Genomic DNA, 21598 nt, shown 5'->3' with positions numbered 1-21598 from the left:
GAAATGTGTTGCACACGACAAGTGTTAATACCAAGTTGCTGCTCCTCTGTCTAGTATTTGGTCAAATATCACCCCAAAAACTATCAGCATATACTGTAAGAGGACACATTTAATTGTAAATAGTATATACATTGACTGTAAACACTAACAACAATAGGCTCATGACTGCCTAATATATTTGCTCCACCAGAACCAATACAACCACACCCAACAAAACAGCATTGAAAGGATTAACCTGTAGACTACTGTGGTTTCCGTGTTCATTCATTTAGTTTTATTGTTGAGGAGGCCCCCCTTGCTAAACGATGATTGGCTGTCCTGTACTTTATTGGTTGCTCACTCAATTTCAATTGGTCCAGAATTGAAGAATTTGTATAGCGGAAGCCTTTCATAGTAACAAAGCAATGAACGGGACCGTTCCGGAAGAAGTGGTGGCAGAATAAAACCGATAAACTTTCGGTTGTTTCTAAAGATAAGTGTCAACGTAAAGTGAGTCCAAGTTTTTGTGTATTTACTTTGAAAGTTTACGGCGGGTCTAAACCAGCATAGCCTACAGCGGGGAACTGAAAATGGAGGTAGAAAAGGAAATCAAGAAGGTAAGTCCTCATGCCTGTGTATAGTTCCAGATAAGACATGGCAACGCCCTTAGAGGTGTATCCTACAACCTAGTAAAGTCAGCAAGGAAGATGGCTCGTTCTGTCATTAAAGACAGTAACTTTTGCTACATAGACTACCGTTTGACTGTAAAATACTGGATGTGTTAGCAATATGTAGCCAATTGCTAGAACCTTCGAACTTCTTGCTTCTGTGCAAGGTCAGTTTATCAAATAAAACAAACCCGTAGTTGGTCTAATATGTTTTGACATTGTTCGCATCCTAACCATTGGTGTCTTTCTCTCAATATCATGTTCCAATAATCTGATTCTGAAGGTGAGGACGGACGTCCCGTCTCCCACGCGCGACCACTCATCAATGATACCGGTCTGATGCAGCAGACAGCATCGTTTAGATACAACAAAGCACCTAACTACTACATCGATTGAGTCACTCAATTGTATTTATAGCATTATAACAAAGGACCATTCTCTGTTAATTCAACTGTCAAGAGATTAAGAGAGATTAAGGCATGAGAGTGGAGTGGGGGCTCCATGATTCCAGCCCTTAACTGTCAGCTATCATCAAGGTCCACGCGCCTGTACAAAGGGAAAGCGTCGCAGTAATGGCCTTTAAGATTCAGTAGATTACCAGCGTGAAGCCGCGATAATTACTAGATCACTAATCATAAATGTGAGACCCCGATAATTGTCAAACTGCTAATGACCTTTGATCAAAGAAAACTAATTGTTTTGATTGTCTGCTCGATTATCTTCAAAGAGTATCAATAATATGACTCTGTTAATGCATTCTGAAGGCATCAAGTTCTCAAGATGTATTTGGGCCCTTGCTCATAAGATCATCTGGCATTTGAAATTCACAGATTTTCTGGACTGTGGCTACTTTCCCTTGTCAACCTGAGACACCTCATGGCAATGTGTCATTGGTCATGTTCCCTTGATCAAACTTTGCATGCATCAACCAATGGCTGCATGCTACATCATTGACTGACAGATTGCTATCACATATGTGGTTAGCTTATTTACATGTATACAGTGCCTTGCGAAAGTATTCGGCCCCCTTGAACTTTGGGACCTTTTGCCACATTTCAGGCTTCAAACATAAAGATATAAAACTGTATTTTTTTGTGAAGAATCAACAACAAGTGGGACACAATATTTATTGGATATTTCAAACTTTTTTAACAAATCAAAAACTGAAATTGGGCGTGCAAAATTATTCAGCCCCCTTAAGTTAATACTTTGTAGCGCCACCTTTTGCTGCGATTACAGCTGTAAGTCGCTTGGGGTATGTCTCTATCAGTTTTGCACATCGAGAGACTGACATTTTTTCCCATTCCTCCTTGCAAAACAGTTCGAGCTCAGTGAGGTTGGATGGAGAGCATTTGTGAACAGCAGTTTTCAGTTCTTTCCACAGATTCTCGATTGGATTCAGGTCTGGACTTTAACTTGGCCACTCTAACACCTGGATATATTTATTTTTGAACCATTCCATTGTAGATTTTGCTTTATGTTTTGGATCATTGTCTTGTTGGAAGACAAATCTCCGTCCCAGTCTCAGGTCTTTTGCAGACTCCATTAGGTTTTCTTCCAGAATGGTCCTGTATTTGGCTCCATCCATCTTCCCATCAATTTTAACCATCTTCCCTGTCCCTGCTGAAGAAAAGCAGGCCCAAACCATGATGCTGCCACCACCATGTTTGACAGTGGGGATGTGTTCAGGGTGATGAGCTGTGTTGCTTTTACGCCAAACATAACGTCATGCGTTGTTGCCAAAAAGTTCAATTTTGCTTTCATCTGACCAGAGCACCTTCTTCCACATGTTTGTTGTGTCTCCCAGGTGGCTTGTGGCAAACTTTAAACAACACTTTTTATGGATATCTTTAAGAAATGGCTTTCTTGCCACTCTTCCATAAAGGCCAGATTTGTGCAATATACTGATTGTTGTCCTATGGACAGAGTCTCCCACCTCAGCTGTAGATCTCTGCAGTTCATCCAGAGTGATCATGGGCCTCTTGGCTGCATCTCTGATCAGTCTTCTCCTTGTATGAGCTGAAAGTTTAGAGGGACGGCCAGGTCTTGGTAGATTTGCAGTGGTCTGATACTCCTTCCATTTCAATATTATCGCTTGCACAGTGCTCCTTGGGATGTTTAAAGCTTGGGAAATCTTTTTGTATCCAAATCCGGCTTTAAACTTCTTCACAACAGTATCTCGGACCTGCCTGGTGTGTTCCTTGTTCTTCATGATGCTCTCTGCACTTTTAACGGACCTCTGAGACTATCACAGTGCAGGTGCATTTATACGGAGAGTTGATTACACACAGGTGGATTGTATTTATCATCATTAGTCATTTAGGTCAACATTGGATCATTCAGAGATCCTCACTGAACTTCTGGAGAGAGTTTGCTGCACTGAAAGTAAAGGGGCTGAATAATTTTGCACGCCCAATTTTTCAGTTTTTGATTTGTTAAAAAAGTTTGAAATATCCAATAAATGTCGTTCCACTTCATGATTGTGTCCCAATTGTTGTTGATTCTTCACAAAAAAAATACAGTTTTATATCTTTATGTTTGAAGCCTGAAATGTGGCAAAAGGTCGCAAAGTTCAAGGGGGCCGAATACTTTCGCAAGGCACTGTATGGCACTAGTCCACTCTTACTGATCTTCATTAATCAGTATCCTAAAGGCATCATTATCTCCCTAATGGGCTTCTGGGAAGAGAGGCTTCTAGGGTGTTCCTGAGAAGTTTAAGTAAACATTGACAATTTATACTGAACAAAAAATATAAACACAACATGTAAAGTGTTGGTCCCGTGTTTCATGAGCTGAAATGAAAGATCCCTGAAATGTTCTATACGCACAAACTTATTTCTCTCAAATGTTGTGAAATCATTTCCTTACACCCCAGTTAGTGAGCATTTCTGCTTTGCTGAGATAATCCATCCACCTGACAGGTGTGGCATATCAAGAAGCTGATTAAACAGCATGATCATTACATAGGTGCACTTTGTGCTGGGGACAATAAAAGGCCACTCTGAAATGTGCAACAATTCTACAGATGTCTCAAGTTTTGAGGGAGTGTACAATTGGCAAGCTTACTGCAGGGATATCCATCAGAACTGTTGCCAGAGAATTGAATGTTAATTTCTCTACCGTAATCCGCCTCCAACGTTGTTTTAGAGAATTTTGCAGTATGTCCAACCGGCCTCACAACCACAGACCACGTGTAGCCACGCCAGCCCAGGACCTCCACATTTGGCTTCGTCACCTGCGGGATCATCTGAGACCAGCCACACTGACAGCTGATGAAACTGTGGGTTTGCACAACCTGAAGAATGTCTGCACAAACTGTCAGAAACTGACTCCGGGAAGCTCATCTGTGTGCTTGTTGTCCTCACCAGGATCTTGACCTGACTGCAGTTTGGCGTTGTCACTGACTTCAGTGGGAAAATGTTCACCTTCGATGTCCACTGGCATGATGAAGTGTGCTCTTTACAGATGAATCCCGGTTTCAACTGTCCCGGGCAGATGGCAGCGTGTATGGTGTTGTGTGGGTGAGCATTTTGCTGATGTCAACATTGTGAACAGAGTGTCCTGCGGTGGGGTTATGGTATGGGCAGGCATAAGCTATGGACAACCAACACAATTGCATTTTATCAATGGGAATTTCAATGCACAGAGATACCGTGACGAGATCGTGAGGCCCATTGTCGTGCTGTTCATCAGCCCCCATCACCTCATGTTTCAGCATAATGCACAGCCCCATGTTGTAAGGATCTGGACACAATTCCTGGAAGCTGAAAATGTCTGTTTTTACACAGCCTTCATACTCACCAGACATGTCACCCATTGAGCATGTTTGAGATGCTCTGAATTAGAGGTCGACCGATTATGTTTCAACGCCGATACCGATTTATTGGAGGACCAAAAAAAGCAGTTTTTAAAATTTTAAAATGTATTAATTTTTTAATCTATTTTATTTTTTCAATTAAATTTATTTGTAATAATGACAATTACTACAACTACTGAATTAACACTTATTTTAACTTAATATAATACATCAATAAAAATCAATTTTAACATGTTCAATTTGTTTTAAATAATGCAAAAAGAGTTTTGGAGAAGTAAAAGTGCAAATGTTAACTTTTTAATTTTTTTTTACATGGAACGTTTGAGTTCCTTGCTCAGAACATGAGAACATATGAGACATGTTTCATATGAGAGTTCAATATTCCAAGGTAAGAGGTTTTAGGTTGTAGTTAATATAGTATTTATAGGACTATTTTTCTCTCTCTACCATTTGTTTTTAATATACCTTTGACTATTGGATGTTCTTATAGGCACTTTAGTATTGCCAGTGTAACAGTATAGCTTCCGTCCCTCTCCTCGCTTCTACCTGGGCTCGAACCAGGAACACATCGACAACAGCCACACTCGAAGCATCGTTACCCATCGCTCCACGAAAGCCGCGGCCCTTGCAGAGCAATGGGAACAACTACTCCATATCTCAGAGCGAGTGACGTATGAAACACTATTAGCGCGCACCCCGCTAACTAGCTAGCTATTTCATATCGGTTACACCAGCCATTAGGCTGATAGGCTTGAAGTCATAAACAGAGCTGCTGGCAAAATGCATGAAAGTGCTGTTTGAATGAATGCTTAGGAGCCTGCTGCTGCCTACCATCGCTCAGTCAGACTGCTATATCAAATCATATAATTAAGTCTAACATAACACACAGAAATATGAGCCTTTGGTCATTAATATGGTCGAATCCGTAAACTATAATTTCAAAAACAAAATGTTTATTATATCAGTGAAATATGGAAACGTTCGGTATTTTATCTAACAGGTGGCATCCCTAAGTCTAAATATTCTTGTTACATTGTACAACCTTCAATGTTATGTCATAATTATGTAAAATTCTGGTAAATTAGTTCGCAATGAGCCAGGTGGCCCAAACTGTTGCATATACCCTTACTCTGCGTGCAATGAACGCAAGAGAAGTGACACAATTTCACCTGGTTAATATTGCCTGCTAACCTGGATTTCTTTTAGCTAAATATGCAGGTTTAAAAATATATACTTCTGTGTATTGATTTTAAGAAAGGCATTGGTGTTTATGGTAAGGTACAGTCGTGCAACGATTGTGCTTTTTTTTTGCAAATACGCTTTTGTTAAATCATCCCCCAGCGATGCATCGATTATATGCAACGCAGGACACGCTAGATAAACTAGTAATATCATCAACCATGTGTAGTTAACTAGTGATTTATGATTGATTTAGTTTTTTATAAGATAAGTTTAATGCTGGCTAGCAACTTACCTTTGCTTCTACTGCATTCGCGTAACAGGCAGGCTACTCGTGGAGTGCAATGAGGCAGGTGGTTAGAGCATTGGACTAGTTAACTGTAAGGTTGCAAGATTGAATCCCAGAGCTGACAAGGTAAAAATCTGTCGTTCTGCCCCTGAACAAGGCAGTTAACCCACTGTTCCTAGGCCTTCATTGAAAATAAGAATGTGTTCTTAACTGACTTGCCTAGTTAAATAATAATAATATATTTTTTTAAATGGGCAAAATCGGCGTCCAAAAATACTGATTTCCGATTGTTATGAAACTTGAAATCGGCCCTATTAATCGGCCATTCCAATTTAATCGGTCGACCTCTACTCTGAATCCAGTTCAATATCCAGCAACTTCGCACAGCCATTGAAGAAGAGTGTGACAACAGGCCACAATCAACAGCCTGATCAACTCAATGCGAAGAAGATGTGTTGCGCTGCATGAGGCACATGGTGGTAACACCAGATACTGACTGGTTTCCTGATCCACACCCCTAAAGATGCATATCTGACCAACAGATGCATATCTGTATTCCCAGTCATGTGAAATCCAAAGATTAGGGCCTCATGTATTTCAGTTGACTGAGTTCCTTATATGAACTGTAACTCAGTAAAATCTTTGAAATTGTTCCATGTTATTTTTTAAAAATATTTTTGTTCACTATATATTTTCAGAAGAGAGGAAGCAAGCAAGGCTGTTTGACTTCTGAATACAGAAAATATGAGATGGACACTGCAGAGCCTTACAGTTGAAGTCGGTAGTTTACACACACCGTAGCTAAATACATTTTAACTCCGTTTTTCACAATTCCTGACATTTAATCCTAGTAAAAATTCCCTGTCTTAGGTCAATTAGCATCACCACTTTATTTTAAGAATGTGAAATATCAGAATAATAGTATAGAGATTGATTTCTGCTTTTATTTCTTTTCTCACATTCCCAGTGGGTCAGAAGTTTACAAACACTCAATTAGTATTTGGTAGCATTACCTTAAACAATTTAAATTTAGGTAGATTTCTACAAGCTTCCCACAATAAGTTGGGTGACTTTTGGCCCATTCCTCCTGACAGAGTGGGTGTAACTGAGTCAGGTTTGTAGGCCTCCTTGCTCCACATGCTTTTTTAGTTCTGCCCACAAATATTCTATGGGATTGAGGTCATAACTTTGTGATGGCCACTCCAATACCTTGGCTTTGTTGTCCTTAAACCAGTTTCCACAACTTTGGAAGTATGCTTGAGGTCATTGTCCATTTGGAAGACCCATTTGCGACCAAGCTTTAACTTCCTGACTGATGTCTTGAGATGTTGCTTCAATATATCCACATCATTTTCCTCCGACATGATGACATCTATATTGTGAGGTGCACCAGTCCTTCCTGCAGCAAGCACCCCCACAACATGATGCTGCCACCCCCTGTGCTTCATGGTTGGGAAGGTGTTCTTTGGCTTGCAAGCCTCCCCCTTTTTCCGCCAAACATGACGATGGTCATTATGGCCAAACGGTTCTATTTTTTGTTTCATCAGACCAGAGGACATTTCTCCAAAAAGTACGGTCTTTGTCCCCATGTGCAGTTGCAAACCGTAGTCTGGCTTTCTTTATGGCGGTTTTGGAGCAGTGGCTTCTTCCTTGCCGAGTGGCCTTTCAGGTTATGTCGATATAGGACTCGTTTTACTGTGGATATAGATACTTTAGTACCTGTTTCCTCCAGCATCTTCACAAGGTCCTTTGCTGTTGTTCTGGGATTGATTTGCACTTTTCACACCAAAGTACGTTAATCTGTAGGAAACAGAACGCGTCACCTTCCTGAGCAGTATGACGGCTGCGTGGTCCCTTGGTGTTTATACTTGCGTACTATTGTTTGAGTTCTTTTGATTTTCTCATGATGTCAAGAAGCACTGAGTTTGAAGGTAGGCCTTGAAATGCATCCATAGGTACACCTCCAAATGATGTCAATTAGCTTATCAAGCTTCTAAAGCCATGACATTTTTTTGAATTTTTAAAGGCACAGTCAACTTAGTGCATGTAAACTTCTGACCCACTGGAATTGTGATACAGTGAAATAATTTGTCTGTAAACAATTTTTGGGGAAATTACTTGTCATGAACAACTTGCCAAAACTTTGGTTTGTTAGCAAGAAATTTGTGGAGTGGTTGTAAAACGAGTTTTAATGACGCCAACCTAAGTGTATGTAAACCTCCGACTTCAACTGTATGTCTGACTCACCAATAGCTAGGCTTCCCTTTCTTTATAATCATTTACTATTGTTAAAGATGCACTATGCAGATATATCTCTGCCATTTCCTGGTCGATAAAATTCTAATAGTTCGCCTTATTTCAGTTGGTGACACAACAAGCAACTATAGTGTAGTATCATTGTACCGTCTAAACCTCTGAAATATATTTTCCATAACCAAAAATATTGTATTTTCAGCTGTTTGAATCTTGTGCACCAACCCAAAAGTAAAAGACTCAACAAAGTAAACTTAAAAATGGGAAGTATAGAAATAGCGCGCAGAACAGATCTACCGCTTCTTAGACTTGCTTTCTATTAGAATGACAGACCTATACTATAACACACATTTTATATGTGAATTTTGTCAGGTCGCCAAAAAGTGACCTATTGCAGCTTTAAGTGGAGAAAAGGGGGTGATGGTTAATGTAAATATTATCTACAGGTCACACACTTATAAGCTCTAGTCTGGCTTGAGCTTGGCATTCCTCTTTAGAGGCCGGCTGCTCATTCCCAAAGGCCGAGGGGGGCTCACTGCTCCACTTTCAGGGCTCCCTGAGCCAAAAACGGCCTTCACCAATCAGGAGAGTGTGTTTTTGCGTCCCAAATGGCACACTAATCCCTATGTAGTGCACTTCTTTTGACCAGGGCCCATAGGGCACTGTATAGGGAAAAGGGTGCCATTTGGGATGCAACCCTGGAGAGGGGCTCAACCCTGGAGAGGGGCTCTCTTTCAGCATTGTGGATTACTTGACCGTATAAGGGCTCAGACAGCAGTAACGTGCAAGACAGACAACACTGGTGTTTGAAGTAGAGAAGGTAGTCTGAGTGATACGAATGTGAAGGGGATTCTACAGTATGCGCTGTGACTAAACTCTGGAATTAGGCCTATAGCCTAGTGAGTCTTGTTTAGTTGGCAAGTAGCCTAACATCCAAAATAGGCACTGGAGGTAAACTAATCAGAACAGAAGAGAATGCATGCAGAATGGTTGAGAAAAGTGGGCTGTTGCTTGACGCATCAAATACGGAATATATTTGAGGGGGGATTAGGGATTAATGGGACATCAGTTTCTGTTTTTATTTTATTTGTTGTTAGGCCAGTTTTAATACGCAAATGTCAAGGTGACACTGTACATCTACAGAACGCAGCAGATTCTGCTAACAAGGGTATTTGAAAAGGCCATCCCAAAAACAATTAAGCCTAAATAGTGACTGCACCATATGAACTTCAGTAAATATCAAGCCCTGGCTGGTATGAAGTAATTTCTAAAGACCACGTACGTCTGTTAATCTAATTAATGTGCTGTGTTCTGTCTGTTGGCAGATGACCCTGGGCCATGAAATTGGCGCCGGGGCGGCGTGTCTGAAATGCAAGGACAAGTGTGAGGGGTTTGAGCTACACTTCTGGAGGTTTGTACTGTATTGTTGTCTCTGTGCTGTATACTTAATATCATTTTTCATATATTGAATTCAAGATAATCCAGACCTGATGGGGACAACAACAATGCTTATTTTCTCTTAGCTTCAAGACAACAGGGAAAGCCACAGGCCCTGAAAGCATGTTGCAACCGATCATTGTTGTCTACTATTACAGTTTTTGTGCTCTTAAATTTGAAATAACCTTAATGTCCTACATTACTGATTTCTGGACTTACAAAGCAGTCTTTATGTGGACCAATGTCTCATGAAAATAGGTGTCCCCCACTGTCCTCAAGTCAAGCCAGCATTCCTGCTTCCCCCGACAATTATCCACACTCAGCTAGCTTTCCTGAAGACATCACAACAGGTGCCCCGGTGCCTACTTCAGTGGCCAGTTGCTATGGCAACACCTAACTGCCACAATTCCTTCCGTCTTGGTCATGGTCAGACGTGCAGGGCAAGCCCAGTCTGTGGAAATAAGAACGGAACAGGAAAGACATTCTGTGTTATTTGATGTCATTTGATCCTAAGGTGACGACATCACTCATCCCACCTTAGCTGAAGTGTGGTGATCTCACTTGTTCAGTATCCTGCCTCCCACAACTCTACTTACTCACAAGCTTGTGACTGTTTCCCGAAAGTCATGAATATTTCCGATTCCTCTTCCATGACCACTGATCTGAAAAGATGTGAAAGCAATAGGGTATCTATCTAAATGCCTGGGCCTTTGACCTGCTTTACGCTATAGGGCAGGTGTATTCAACTCTGACCCTATGAGGTCTGACGTCTGCTGGTTTTCTGTTCTACCTGATAATTCATTGCATGCACCTGGTGTCCCTGGTCTAAATCAGTCCCTGCTTAGAAGGAAACAATATATATTTTTAAAAGCAGTTGAGGTTCAGTGATGAGTGTCAGGGCTGTATGGCCTACCTACTGGCCACACGCTGGTTGAACATTGTTTTTCCACGTCATATCAATATAATGTTATTGAACCAACGTGGAATAGATATTGAATTCAAGTCTGTGCCCAGTTGGTAGAGGTTTTCCTAGTTAGGTGATCATAAAGGAAACCTAAACGTTTTTGAGAGTACTTAGACCCAACCATACGTCTAGTCTAACATATTCCCCATTGACTTTCCCCATCACAGAAAGATCTGCCGGAACTGCAAGTGTGGGCTTACGGACCACGATGTGCAGATGAACTCTGATGATAACAGGAAGGTGGGCAAGCTGTTCGAGGATACCAAGTACACTGGCCTCATTGCCAAGCTCAAAACTGACGGTGTCCCCACGTACAAGGGCAACCAGGTCACCTTCTCCATCTCTGCCAGCCCCATGTCAGGAACCGCTGTTCCATACAGTCCCCAGTCTGCCCACAATGTGCCAGCCAATGCTGGCAATGGGGATGGAGCTGGCTATGGGTCCGGGGCTGGAGCTGGGGCTGGCTATGGGTCCGGAGCTGGAGCTGGCTATGGGTCCGGGGCTGGACCCGGAGCTGGCTATGGGTCCGGGGCTGGAGCTGGGCCCGGAGCTGGCTATGGGTCCGGGGCTGGAGCTGGGCCCGTGGCTGGCTATGGGTCCGGAGCTGGGCCCGGAGCTGGCTATGGTGCTGGGTCTGGAGGTGGAGCTGGGTCTGGACCCGCTACCATGCCCAAACCTGGGGCAATCAGAGCCACTGCTGTGTCAGCCAATGTCGTACCTGTCAGGAAGGATGCCGTGCCCCTGAAGTCTGTTACCTACGAGTGGGCTCCTCCAGGGGTGAAACAGCACATGGTAAGGGTATAACAACAGTTCATCTTCAGTAACATAACAGTATAACTACTGTTTCATAGAATTAGAATACCTATGACAATCCCAGGGTTGAGAACACCGGTCTAGAGGAACTTTGCCAGTATTGTTTCCTCGGTTTCTGTAAGGGATGTCATCGTGGCCTAGCCTAGTAAAAAACAAATGTTTTAGGTTGTCTGATTTTAACCAGGCTAATCACTAGAAAGACTGTCCACCAGAGGTCACACTTTGTATCTTCATATCCCTCAACAAGTATGTGTTAAGTAGTGGTAGTTAGGGAGAGGTTGTAAGATGTCATATAACAACTGGTTGCCTCTCCCAATCTCTCCCTTAACAAGATCAGCACAGCAACACAGCTTAATATTAGTCACGAGCCCAGGGAAGACTGAGTTAGATCTTCACTGCCTCTCTCTAGCTCTCTTTTTGTTTTCACTTTCTCTCTGTTTGTTCCTGACTCTTCCTCTTTCCTTTTCCTAATTTTTGTCTGTTTTCTCTCCATGTCTTTCCTTCCCTCCCTCTCTCTCTTCTCCTCCCTTAACAAAGTCCTAATTCTCTCTCCTTTGCTCTCCAATTGACCGTCAGGCGGTACGCTACATCGAGCTCCTGCCCCCAGAGAGGCGTCCCATAGCGGGCACGGAGGGTGCAGCCTACCGCCGGCAACAGATGGCAGTGCAGCTACCGGAGCATGACCAGGATCCGGCCAAGTGCCATGAGCTGACCCCTGCAGAGGTCAAACAGATGCAGCAGTACGTCCGCAAGTATAAAGACGAGGCCCTGGGAGTGGGAGACATCAAACTGCCTGAGGAGATGATGGGTCAGGAGGGAGGACCAGGACAGGGAGCGCCAGGCATGGGAGGACATGGGATGGGAGCCCCTGGGCTTCCAGTTGGGGCTGGGGGATCCTTTGGTCCTGGAGTTGGGGCCGGGGGATCCTTTGGTCCTGGAGTTGGGGCTGGGGGATCCTTTGGTCCTGGAGTTGGAGCTGGGGGATCCTTTGGTCCTGGAGTTGGAGCTGGGGGATCCTTTGGTCCTGGAGTTGGAGCTGGGGGATCCTTTGGTCCTGGAGTTGGGGCTGGGGGATCCTTTGGTCCTGGAGTTGGGGCTGGGGGATCCTTTGGTCCTGGAGTTGGGGCTGGGGGATCCTTTGGTCCTGGAGTTGGGCCTGGGGCATCCTTTGGGCCTGGGGGATCCTTTGGGCCTGGGGGATCCTTTGGGCCTGGAGTTGGGTCTGGGGGAGCCTTTGGGCCTGGAGGTCCTGGTCATCCAACAAGGCCTGGGTCTGGGAGTATACTCGGGCTAGCATTACAGGTTCAACCTGGGATGGGGGCTGGAGGTTACCCTGGGGCAGGAGAAGGTGGACCAGGAGACATGGGCACTGCTGCCACTGCTGGGGCCATGGGTACTCCGGGAGCCCCTGGAGATCACCTGGCTGGACCCTGTGGACACTATGTAAGTATACTCTCCAATCGTAGTGTGAGATATTGTGACTGACTAACAGTGGGTTGTTATCCTCAGATTTGGTCCCCTTCCTTCCTACTGTATGTATTTTATCTCTTCCTTCATCATGTATATTGAATAGAGCCTTTTGATTAGTCACTGTTGGTGCATTCTGGTTCCCTGATTTTGATCTCTTTCTAATGCCCTCTCTCTTCATCATGGATTTAAAAGCCCTGGAAGCATATGACACCCCCCCCCCCTCACTGTCAGACTCACTTCAGACACGTGGCTTTGTGAAGATACGATTAGATTAGAGAGACTAGAGAATGACTGAACAAGGGAGTGATTTTCTCAGAGAAGCCGTAGATGAACTCTGATGGATAAGTGAAGTGTGTGTTGTCAAACTATACTTCAACTAACTTTCATATGAAGTACAGTGGGGCAAAAAAGTATTTAGTCAGCCACCAATTGTGCAAGTTCTCCCACTTAAAAAGATGAGAGGCCTGTAATTTTCATCATAGGTACACTTCAACTGACAGACAAAATGAGAAAAAAAATCCAGAAAATCACATTGTAGGATTTTTAATGAATTTATTTGCAAATGATGGTGGAAAATAAGTATTTGGTCACCTACAAACAAGCAAGATTTCTGGCTCTCACAGACCTGTAACTTCTCTGTCCTCCACTTGTTACCTGTATTAATGGCACCTGTTTGAACTTGTTATCAGTATAAAAGACACAGTCACACTCCAAACTCCACTATGGCCAAGACCAAAGAGCTGTCAAAGGACACCAGAAACAAAATTGTAGACCTGCACCAGGCTGGGAAGACTGAATCTGCAATAGGTAAGCAGCTTGGTTTGAAGAAATCAACTGTGGGAGCAATTATTAGGAAATGGAAGACATACAAGACCACTGATAATCTCCCTCGATCTGGGGCTCCACGCAAGATCTCACCCCGGGGGGTCAAAATGATCACAAGAATGGTGAGCAAAAATCCCAGAACCACACGGGGGGACCTAGTGAATGACCTGCAGAGAGCTGGGACCAAAGCCTACCATCAGTAACTCACTACGCCGCTAGGGACTCAAATCCTGCAGTGCCAGACGTGTCCCCCTGCTTAAGCCAGTACATGTTCAGGCCCATCTGAAGTTTGCTAGAGAGCATTTGGATGATCCAGAAGAAGATTGGGAGAATGTCAGATGAAACCAAAATATAACTTTTTGGTTAAAACTCAACTCGTCATGTTTGGATAACAAAGAATGCTCAGTTGCATCCAAAGAACACCATGCCTACTGTGAAGCATGGGGGTGGAAACATAATGCTTTGGGACTGTTTTTCTGCAAAGGGACCAGGATGACTGATCCGTGTAAAGGAAAGAAAGAATGGGGCCATGTATCGTGAGATTTTGAGTGAAAAGCTCCTTCCATCAGCAAGGGCATTGAAGATGAAACGTGGCTGGGTCTTTCAGCATGACAATGATCCCAAACACACAGCCTTGGCAACGAAGGAGTGGCTTCGTAAGAAGCATTTCAAGGTCCTGGAGTGGCGTAGCCAGTCTCCAGATCTCAACCCCATAGAAAATCTTTGGAGGGAGTTGAAAGTTCGTGTTGCCCAGCAACAGCCCCCAAAAATCACTGCTCTAGAGGAGATCTGCATGGAGGAATGGGCCAAAATACCAGCAACAGTGTGTGAAAACCTTGTGAAGACTTGCAGAAAATGTTTGACCTCTGTCATTGCCAACAAAGGGTATATAACAAAGTATTGAGATTGACCAAATACTTATTTTCCACCCTAATTTGCAAACAAATTAATTAAAAATCCTACAATGTGATTTTCTGGATTTTCTTTTCTCATTTTGTCTGTCATAGTTGAAGTGTATGAAAATTGATGAAAATTACAGGCCTCATATTTTTAAGTGGGAGAACTTGCACAATTGGTGGCTGACTAAATTATTTTTTGCCCCACTGTATATGTCCGTCACTGATGCTAGAACCAAGCTAGCTTTTCATATTATGTATATTTATTGCCGTGGATACGGTCTCTACCTTTTCTCTCTGTCACTCTCTCTCTCTTCACTCTCTCTCTCTTCAATGTCCATATATTCAAGGAAAATATGCTGGGGTTGAAATGTAGAACAGTCTCACATTTGAGTTGAAATGTATATTCTCAGCAGAGAATACTGTTGGCTAGTGTAGAATGAGAACAGGCAGTCAAATCAAATCAAATGTTATTTGTCACATACACATGGTTAGCAAATGTTAATGCGAGTGTAGCGAAATGCTTGTGCTTCTAGTTCCGACAATGCAGTAATAACAAGTAATCTAACTAACAATTCCAAAACTACTGTCTTGTACACAGTGTAAGGGGATAAAGAATATGTACATAAGGATATATGAATGAGTGATGGTACAGAGCAGCATAGGCAAGATACAGTAGATGGTATCGAGTACAGTATGTACAAATGAGATGAGTATGTAAACAAAGTGGCATAGTTTAAAGTGGCTAGTGATACATGTATTACATAAGGATACTGTCGATGATATAGAGTACAGTATATACGTATGCATATGAGATGAATAATGTAGGGTAAGTAACATTATATAAGGTAGCATTGTTTAAAGTGGCTAGTGATATATTTACATAATTTCCCATCAATTCCCATTATTAAAGTGGCTGGAGTTGAGTCAGTGTCAGTGTGTTGGCAGCAGCCACTCAGTGTTAGTGGTGGCTGTTTAACAGTCTGATGGCCTTGAGATAGAAGCTGTTTTTCAGTCTCTCGGTCCCAGCTTTGATGCACCTGTACTGACCTCGCCTTCTGGATGATAGCGGGGTGAACAGGCAGTGGCCACAAGATGGAGCCAGAAGTGAAAATATGAGTGAATCATTTTGAATAGTTTTGCATATTGATTTGTTTAGTATGGTTTTGAAGCGTGATGAATAATGTTCCATCTAAACAGGGTTTTGGTTCATGCAAACCCCTACAGACTGCCTGTCTGTCTTTCTACCCGTCTCTCCCCATATGCAGTTAGTTATTCCAACTGAATTAATATTTGGATTTATGGGAGCTGTCAGGCAGTGTCTTAAATCATAATCATCATTATGCAGTTTAAGTTTATAATGGCACAAAATACCAGGATGAGGCTGTGCTACAGGGCCAATGTTTTAGTGAGGGCATTGCTAACGAAGGTCTTTTCTCTTGTATTCCTCTCTCTCACCTTCTCCTTCTATTCCCCTTCTTCAGTCGTGCCACCAGTGCCAGCTGACCATGCGTCAGGGTGAGCCTGCAGTGTACGCAGAGCGTGCTGGCTATGACAATCTGTGGCACCCAGCCTGCTTCGTGTGCTGCACCTGCTCAGAGCTCCTGGTCGACATGATCTACTTCTGGAAGAAGGGACAGTTGTACTGCGGACGCCACTACGGAGACAGTGAGAAGCCACGCTGCGGGGGCTGTGATGAGGTGAGGGGTTGGGGAGGCAGGGATGAGAGCGGTCAGAGGTGAGCAAAGAAGGGACAGCTGTACCACGGACGCCACTGAGGAGACAGCGAGAAGCCCAGCGGTGGAGGCTGTGATGAGTATATGTTTGAGATCCATTAAACACATTGTGGAGCAAGAATGTCGGAGCTGGAGTATATTTTTAAATATGAGAGGAAAACTAAAAGAATCCTTTCCCAATTCTACCTCCCCATGTTAACCTGGTCTGTCTGTGTGTCTGCAGCTGATCTTCAGTAATGAGTACACGCAGGCCGAGGACCAGAACTGGCATCTGAAGCACTTCTGCTGCTTTGACTGTGACTGTGTGCTGGCTGGAGAGACGTACGTTATGGAGAACAACAAGCCTGTCTGCAAGCCCTGCTACATGAAGAGCCACGCCGCGGTAAGGAACGAGAGGGAGAGTGTGTGTGTGTGCGTGCAGTACATGGGTGATACCTTGTACAATGTGTATTGTATACATGAGATACAGTTTTAAGTCTGAATTTTATACACACCATAACCAAATACATTTAAACTGTTTTTCACAATTTCTGACATTTAATCATAGTAAATATTCCCTGTTTTAGGTCAGTTAGGCTCACCACTTTATTTTAAGAATAAGATATGTCAGAATAATAGTAGTTATTTATTTCAGCATTTATTTATTTCATCACATTCCCAGTGGGTCAGAAGTTTACATACACTCAATTAGTATTTGGTAGCATTGCCTTTAAATTGTTTAACTTGGGTCAAACGTTTCAGGTAGCCTTCCACAAGCTTCCCGTAATAAGTTGGGTGAATTTTGGCCCATTCCTCCTGACAGAGCTGGTGTAACTGAGGCAGGTTTATAGGCCTCCTTGCTCGCACACGCTTTTTCAGTTCTGCCCACAATTTGAGGTCAGGGCTTTGATGGCCACTCTAATACTTTGACTTTGTTGTCCTTAAGCCATTTTCTCACAACTTTGGAAGTATGCTTGTGGTCATTGTCCATTTGGAAGACCCATTTGCGGCCAAGCTTTAACTTCCTGACTGATGTCTTGAGATGTTGCTTCAATATATCCACATCATTTTCCTTCCTCATGATTATGATATTTTGTGAAGTGCACCAGTCCCTCCTGCAGCAAAGCACCCTCACAACATGATGCTGCTTCACGGTTGGGATGGTGTTCTTCGGCTTGCAAGCCTCCCCCTTTTTCCTCCAAACATAACGATGGTCATTATGGCCAAACAGTTATATTTTTGATTCATCAGACCAGAGGACATTTCTTCAAAAAGTACGATCTATGTCCCCATGTGCAGTTGCAAACCTTAGTCTGGCTTTTATATGGTGGTTTTGGAGCAGTGGCTTCTTCTTTGCGGAGCGGCCTTTCAGGTTATGTCGATATAGGACTCGTTTTACTGTGAATATAGATACTTTTGTACCTTCACAAGGTCCTTTTCTGCTGTTCTGGGATTGATTTGCACTTTTCGCACCAAAGTACATTCATCGCTAAGAGACGGAATGCGTCTCCTTCCTGAGGAGGAAACTATAGTTTGTAGGACAAGAAATTTGTGGAGTGGTTGAAACACTTAGGTTGGAGTCATTAAAACTAGTTTACATAAACTTCCGACTTCAACTGTAACTGTGCTAGATACGTGTGTGTGTTTAAACAAACATCCCCTCTCTCTCCAGGTGTGTACGGCCTGTCAGAACCCAGTGGAGCCCGAGGCCCAGCGCGTGTCCTACGGGGAGTTCCACTGGCACGCTGAGCCTCAGTGCTTCCAGTGCTCCTGCTGTGCTAAGTGTCTAATTGGAGAGCGCTTCATGGCCATACAGGGAATGCTCTTCTGCTCTGTCGAGTGCAAGAAGAAGACCATGACCTAGAGAAGACCGTGACCGCAGTGTACCGTACAGCAGCTCAACCTTCTCCGGCATCCCGACCACAATCGTAATTTGAACTAAGCCTGGTCTAGAATACAAACAATAGTCTAACAATGAAATTATTAATTAGACTTGACCACAAGAGCTTAGCTAATTATTTTCAGTTTCCAAGTTCCTGATGGGATGGGGAAAATAATGCCTTAAATCTATTGATTTGTCTTCTCTTAACAAGATTCTCCTCTACATCTTCTCTCTACATGCACTGTTTTGTTCCATCTCTTTGTTTACTGAGATTCATTTGGTTGGAGTTTTTTTCAGAACACTTTCCTTCTTCTGAGTTTAAAGCAGCTATGGATGATTTTCAACTCTGTCTACTCAAGTATTTTTTTGGTATTGTATCAGGATCCCCATTAGCTGTTGCGAAAGCAGCAGCAGCTACTCTTCCTAGGGTCCACAGAAAACATAACTTGTCTACTAATGTTCTGTACCATGTCAAGAACAGTGTCCTTCTTTGGGTTGTTCTCAAATCCAGCTGCTTTCTCTCTAGAATGTACTACTGAACTCGAAGCAGTATTATGATTAACAATTGCTGTGTAATAGTATTACAATACGTGATACTTTATGTGCAGTATTTCTGTTCTGCAGGAAGCAGCCTTTCAGTGTTGTAACAGGCTATGCAGACTATGCAATGTGACCAACTGATTCTCTCCAACCCAGTCCTGGAGAACCCCTGATAACGCAAGCTTTCACAAGTGCCATTATTATGGACAACATCACTGAAATGTGAAGGCAGGTGATGTCATATCTTCAGAACATCTTAAAATGATGATGTACTTTGGAGGACCAATGAAATGATCAGAAATCGTTAAGTTATCTGTACTGTGGCGTCAACTTATCTACTGCCTTCTCTCCTTCCTGCAGTCTTTTTATATTATAATCGGTTTCCCTCGCAGTCTTCACAATAAGTGCCATTGACTTTCCTTTATTTCTCTTGCACTTTATATTTTATCCTCACACTAACAACCTAATAAAGTTTTTTGCAATGATTAGTCTCCCGCTTGGTTCATACTGGCAGACGGGACCTTTAACAGTCAATACTACTAGGGGTGTTAACGACACAACGCTTTGCGTTGCGTTCTTGCATGTGTGTATGTTATTGCGTGTGTTTCCCTTTCCAACATACCTACCTAGCATACTCAAACCCCCTCAGGGACCAGTGTCGCTAGCAGGCTAATGTGGCAGCTATAATACTTCACACGGGTGGAACAGTGAACTCTGACATGGACCCCCACCCCACCCACCCACGGGGAAAAAAGGCTGTGTGACTTTGTTCCACCCACTTTTGTGGAAGTGGTGCACAATTCAAGGACGCCCCATTTTTCTCAGGGTCCATTGTCTTTTGTGGCAGCCGGCACCAAAACAATGGCTTTCTTCCCCATGCCGTAGTTTCACCTCCACTAGGCTTACAGTCAGTAGTAGGGTGTATCCCTCTCCTGACCTCTACACATACACAGCAACCCCTTGCTATATGCTTTCAATAGCAGGGGAACACCATCTAATGAAGTAGTCTGTGCATAGTTAGGGAGGGGTTTCAATCATTCCCTTTAATGTCATATTCCTATTGGAATGTGCTTTCAATGTAAATGTACTTTTAATCCATCTCAAATCAAAGTTTATTTGTCACGTGTGCCGAATACAACAGTGAAATGCTTACTTACAGGCTCTAACCAATGGTGCGAATAAAAAAGGTGTGTGTGTACATAAGTAAATAAGTAAAGACGTAAAGCCATTTGAAAAGAGTAGCAAGGCTAAAAACAGACACCTGTTAGTCAGGCTTATTGAGGTAGTATGTACATGTAGGTATTGTTAAAGTGACTATGCATATATGATGAACAGAGTAGCAGAAGTGTAAAAAGAGGGGTTGGCGGGTGGTGGGACACAATGCCGATAGCCCGGTTAGCCAATTTGTGGGAGCACTGGTTGGTCGGGGCAATTTAGGTAGTATGAACATGACTGTATAGTTAAAGTGACTATGCATATAAGATACACAGAGAGTAGCAGCAGCATAAAAGAGGGGTTGGGGGGGCACACATTGCAAATAGTCCAAGTAACCATTTGGTTACCTGTTCAGGAGTCTTATGGCTTGGGGGTAAAAACTGTTGAGAAGCCTTTTTGTCATAGACTTGGCACTCCGGTACCGCTTGCCATGCGGAAGTAGAGCGAACAGTCTATGGCTGGGGTGGCTGCGGTCTTTGACCATTTTTAGGGCCTTCCTCTGACACCGCCTGGTGTAGAGGTCCTGGATGGCAGGCAGCTTAGCCCCAGTGATGTACTGGGCCATACGCACTACCCTCTGTAATGCCTTGCGGTCAGGGGCCGAGCAATTGCTCTACCAGGCAGTGACGCAACCATGCTCTCGATGTTGCAGCTGTAGAACCTTTTGAGGACCTCAGGACCCATGCCAAATCTTTTTAGTTTCCTTAGGGGGAGTAGGCTTTGTCGTGCCCTCTTCACGACTGTCTTGGTGTGTTTGGACCAATTTAGTTTGTTGATGTGGACGCCAAGGAATTTGAAGCTCTCAACCTGCTCCACTACTGCCCCGTCGATGAGAATGGAGACGTGCTCGGTGCTCCTTTTCCTGTAGTCTACAATCATCTCCTTAGTCTTGGTTACGTTGAGGGATAGGTTGTATTCTGGCACCACCCGGCCAGGTCTCTGACCTAACCAATAGGCATTCTCGTCGTTGTCGGTGATCAGGCCTACTACCACTGTTGTGTCGTCAGCAAACTTAATGGTGTTGGAGTCGTGCCTGGCCATGCAGTCGTGGGTGAACAGGGAGTACAGGAGGGGACTGAGCACGTACCCCTGGGGAGCTCCAGTGTTGAGGATCAGCGTGGCAGATGTGTTGCTACCTACCCTCACCACCTGGAGGCGGCCTGTCAGGAAGTCCAGGATCCAGTTGCAGAGGGAGGTGTTTAGTCACAGGATCCTTAGCTTGGTGATGAGCTTTGAGGGTACTATGGGGTTGAACGCTGAGCTGTCGTCAATGAACAGCATTCTCGCATAGGTATTCCTTTTGTCCAGGTGGGAAAGGGCATTGTGGAGTGCAGTAGAGATTGCATCATCTGTGGATCTGTTTGGGCGGTATGCAAATTGGAGTGGGTCTAGGGTTTCTGGGATAATGGTGTTGATGATAGCCATTACCAGCCTTTCAAAGCACTTCATGGCTACGGGCGTGAGTGCTACAGGTCTGTAGTCATTTAGGCAGGTTGCCTTTGTGTTCTTGGGCACAGGGACTATGGTGGTCTGCTTGAAGCATATTGGTATTACAGACTCAATCAGGGACATGTTGAAAATGTCAGTGAAGACACCTGCTAGTTGGTCAGCACATGCCCGGAGCACACGTCCTGGTAATCCGTCTGGCCCCGCAGC

General features: G+C 43.7%; 1 protein-coding gene across 1 annotated transcript; it reads left to right on the top strand.

Annotated features, from left to right (window-relative positions):
* Positions 1-304: 304 nt before the first annotated feature.
* On the top strand, positions 305-19212 carry tes (testis derived transcript (3 LIM domains)). Its single transcript, XM_036958827.2, has 7 exons — positions 305-596; positions 9511-9596; positions 10754-11378; positions 11976-12842; positions 16075-16290; positions 16550-16708; positions 17978-19212. The coding sequence occupies exons 1-7, from the start codon at positions 570-572 to the stop codon at positions 18167-18169; spliced, it is 2172 nt and encodes a 723-aa protein (XP_036814722.2). The 5' UTR covers positions 305-569; the 3' UTR covers positions 18170-19212.
* The last annotated feature ends 2386 nt before the right edge of the window (positions 19213-21598 follow it).

This window comes from Oncorhynchus mykiss, chromosome 2, assembly GCF_057628025.1.
Source record: "Oncorhynchus mykiss isolate SJ-2025 chromosome 2, ASM5762802v1, whole genome shotgun sequence".
Lineage (NCBI taxonomy): Eukaryota > Metazoa > Chordata > Actinopteri > Salmoniformes > Salmonidae > Oncorhynchus > Oncorhynchus mykiss.
Note: the sequence above shows the minus strand (reverse complement) of the source record. Positions and strands in the feature narration are given on the sequence as shown.

Coding starts and splice junctions, on each gene's coding strand:
- tes (XM_036958827.2), top strand. CDS start 570: ATGGAGGTAGAAAAGGAAATCAAGAAG. Junction 9,597..10,753: donor TTTGAGCTACACTTCTGGAG/GTTTGTACTGTA, acceptor TCCCCATCACAG/AAAGATCTGCCGGAACTGCA. Junction 11,379..11,975: donor CAGGGGTGAAACAGCACATG/GTAAGGGTATAA, acceptor ATTGACCGTCAG/GCGGTACGCTACATCGAGCT.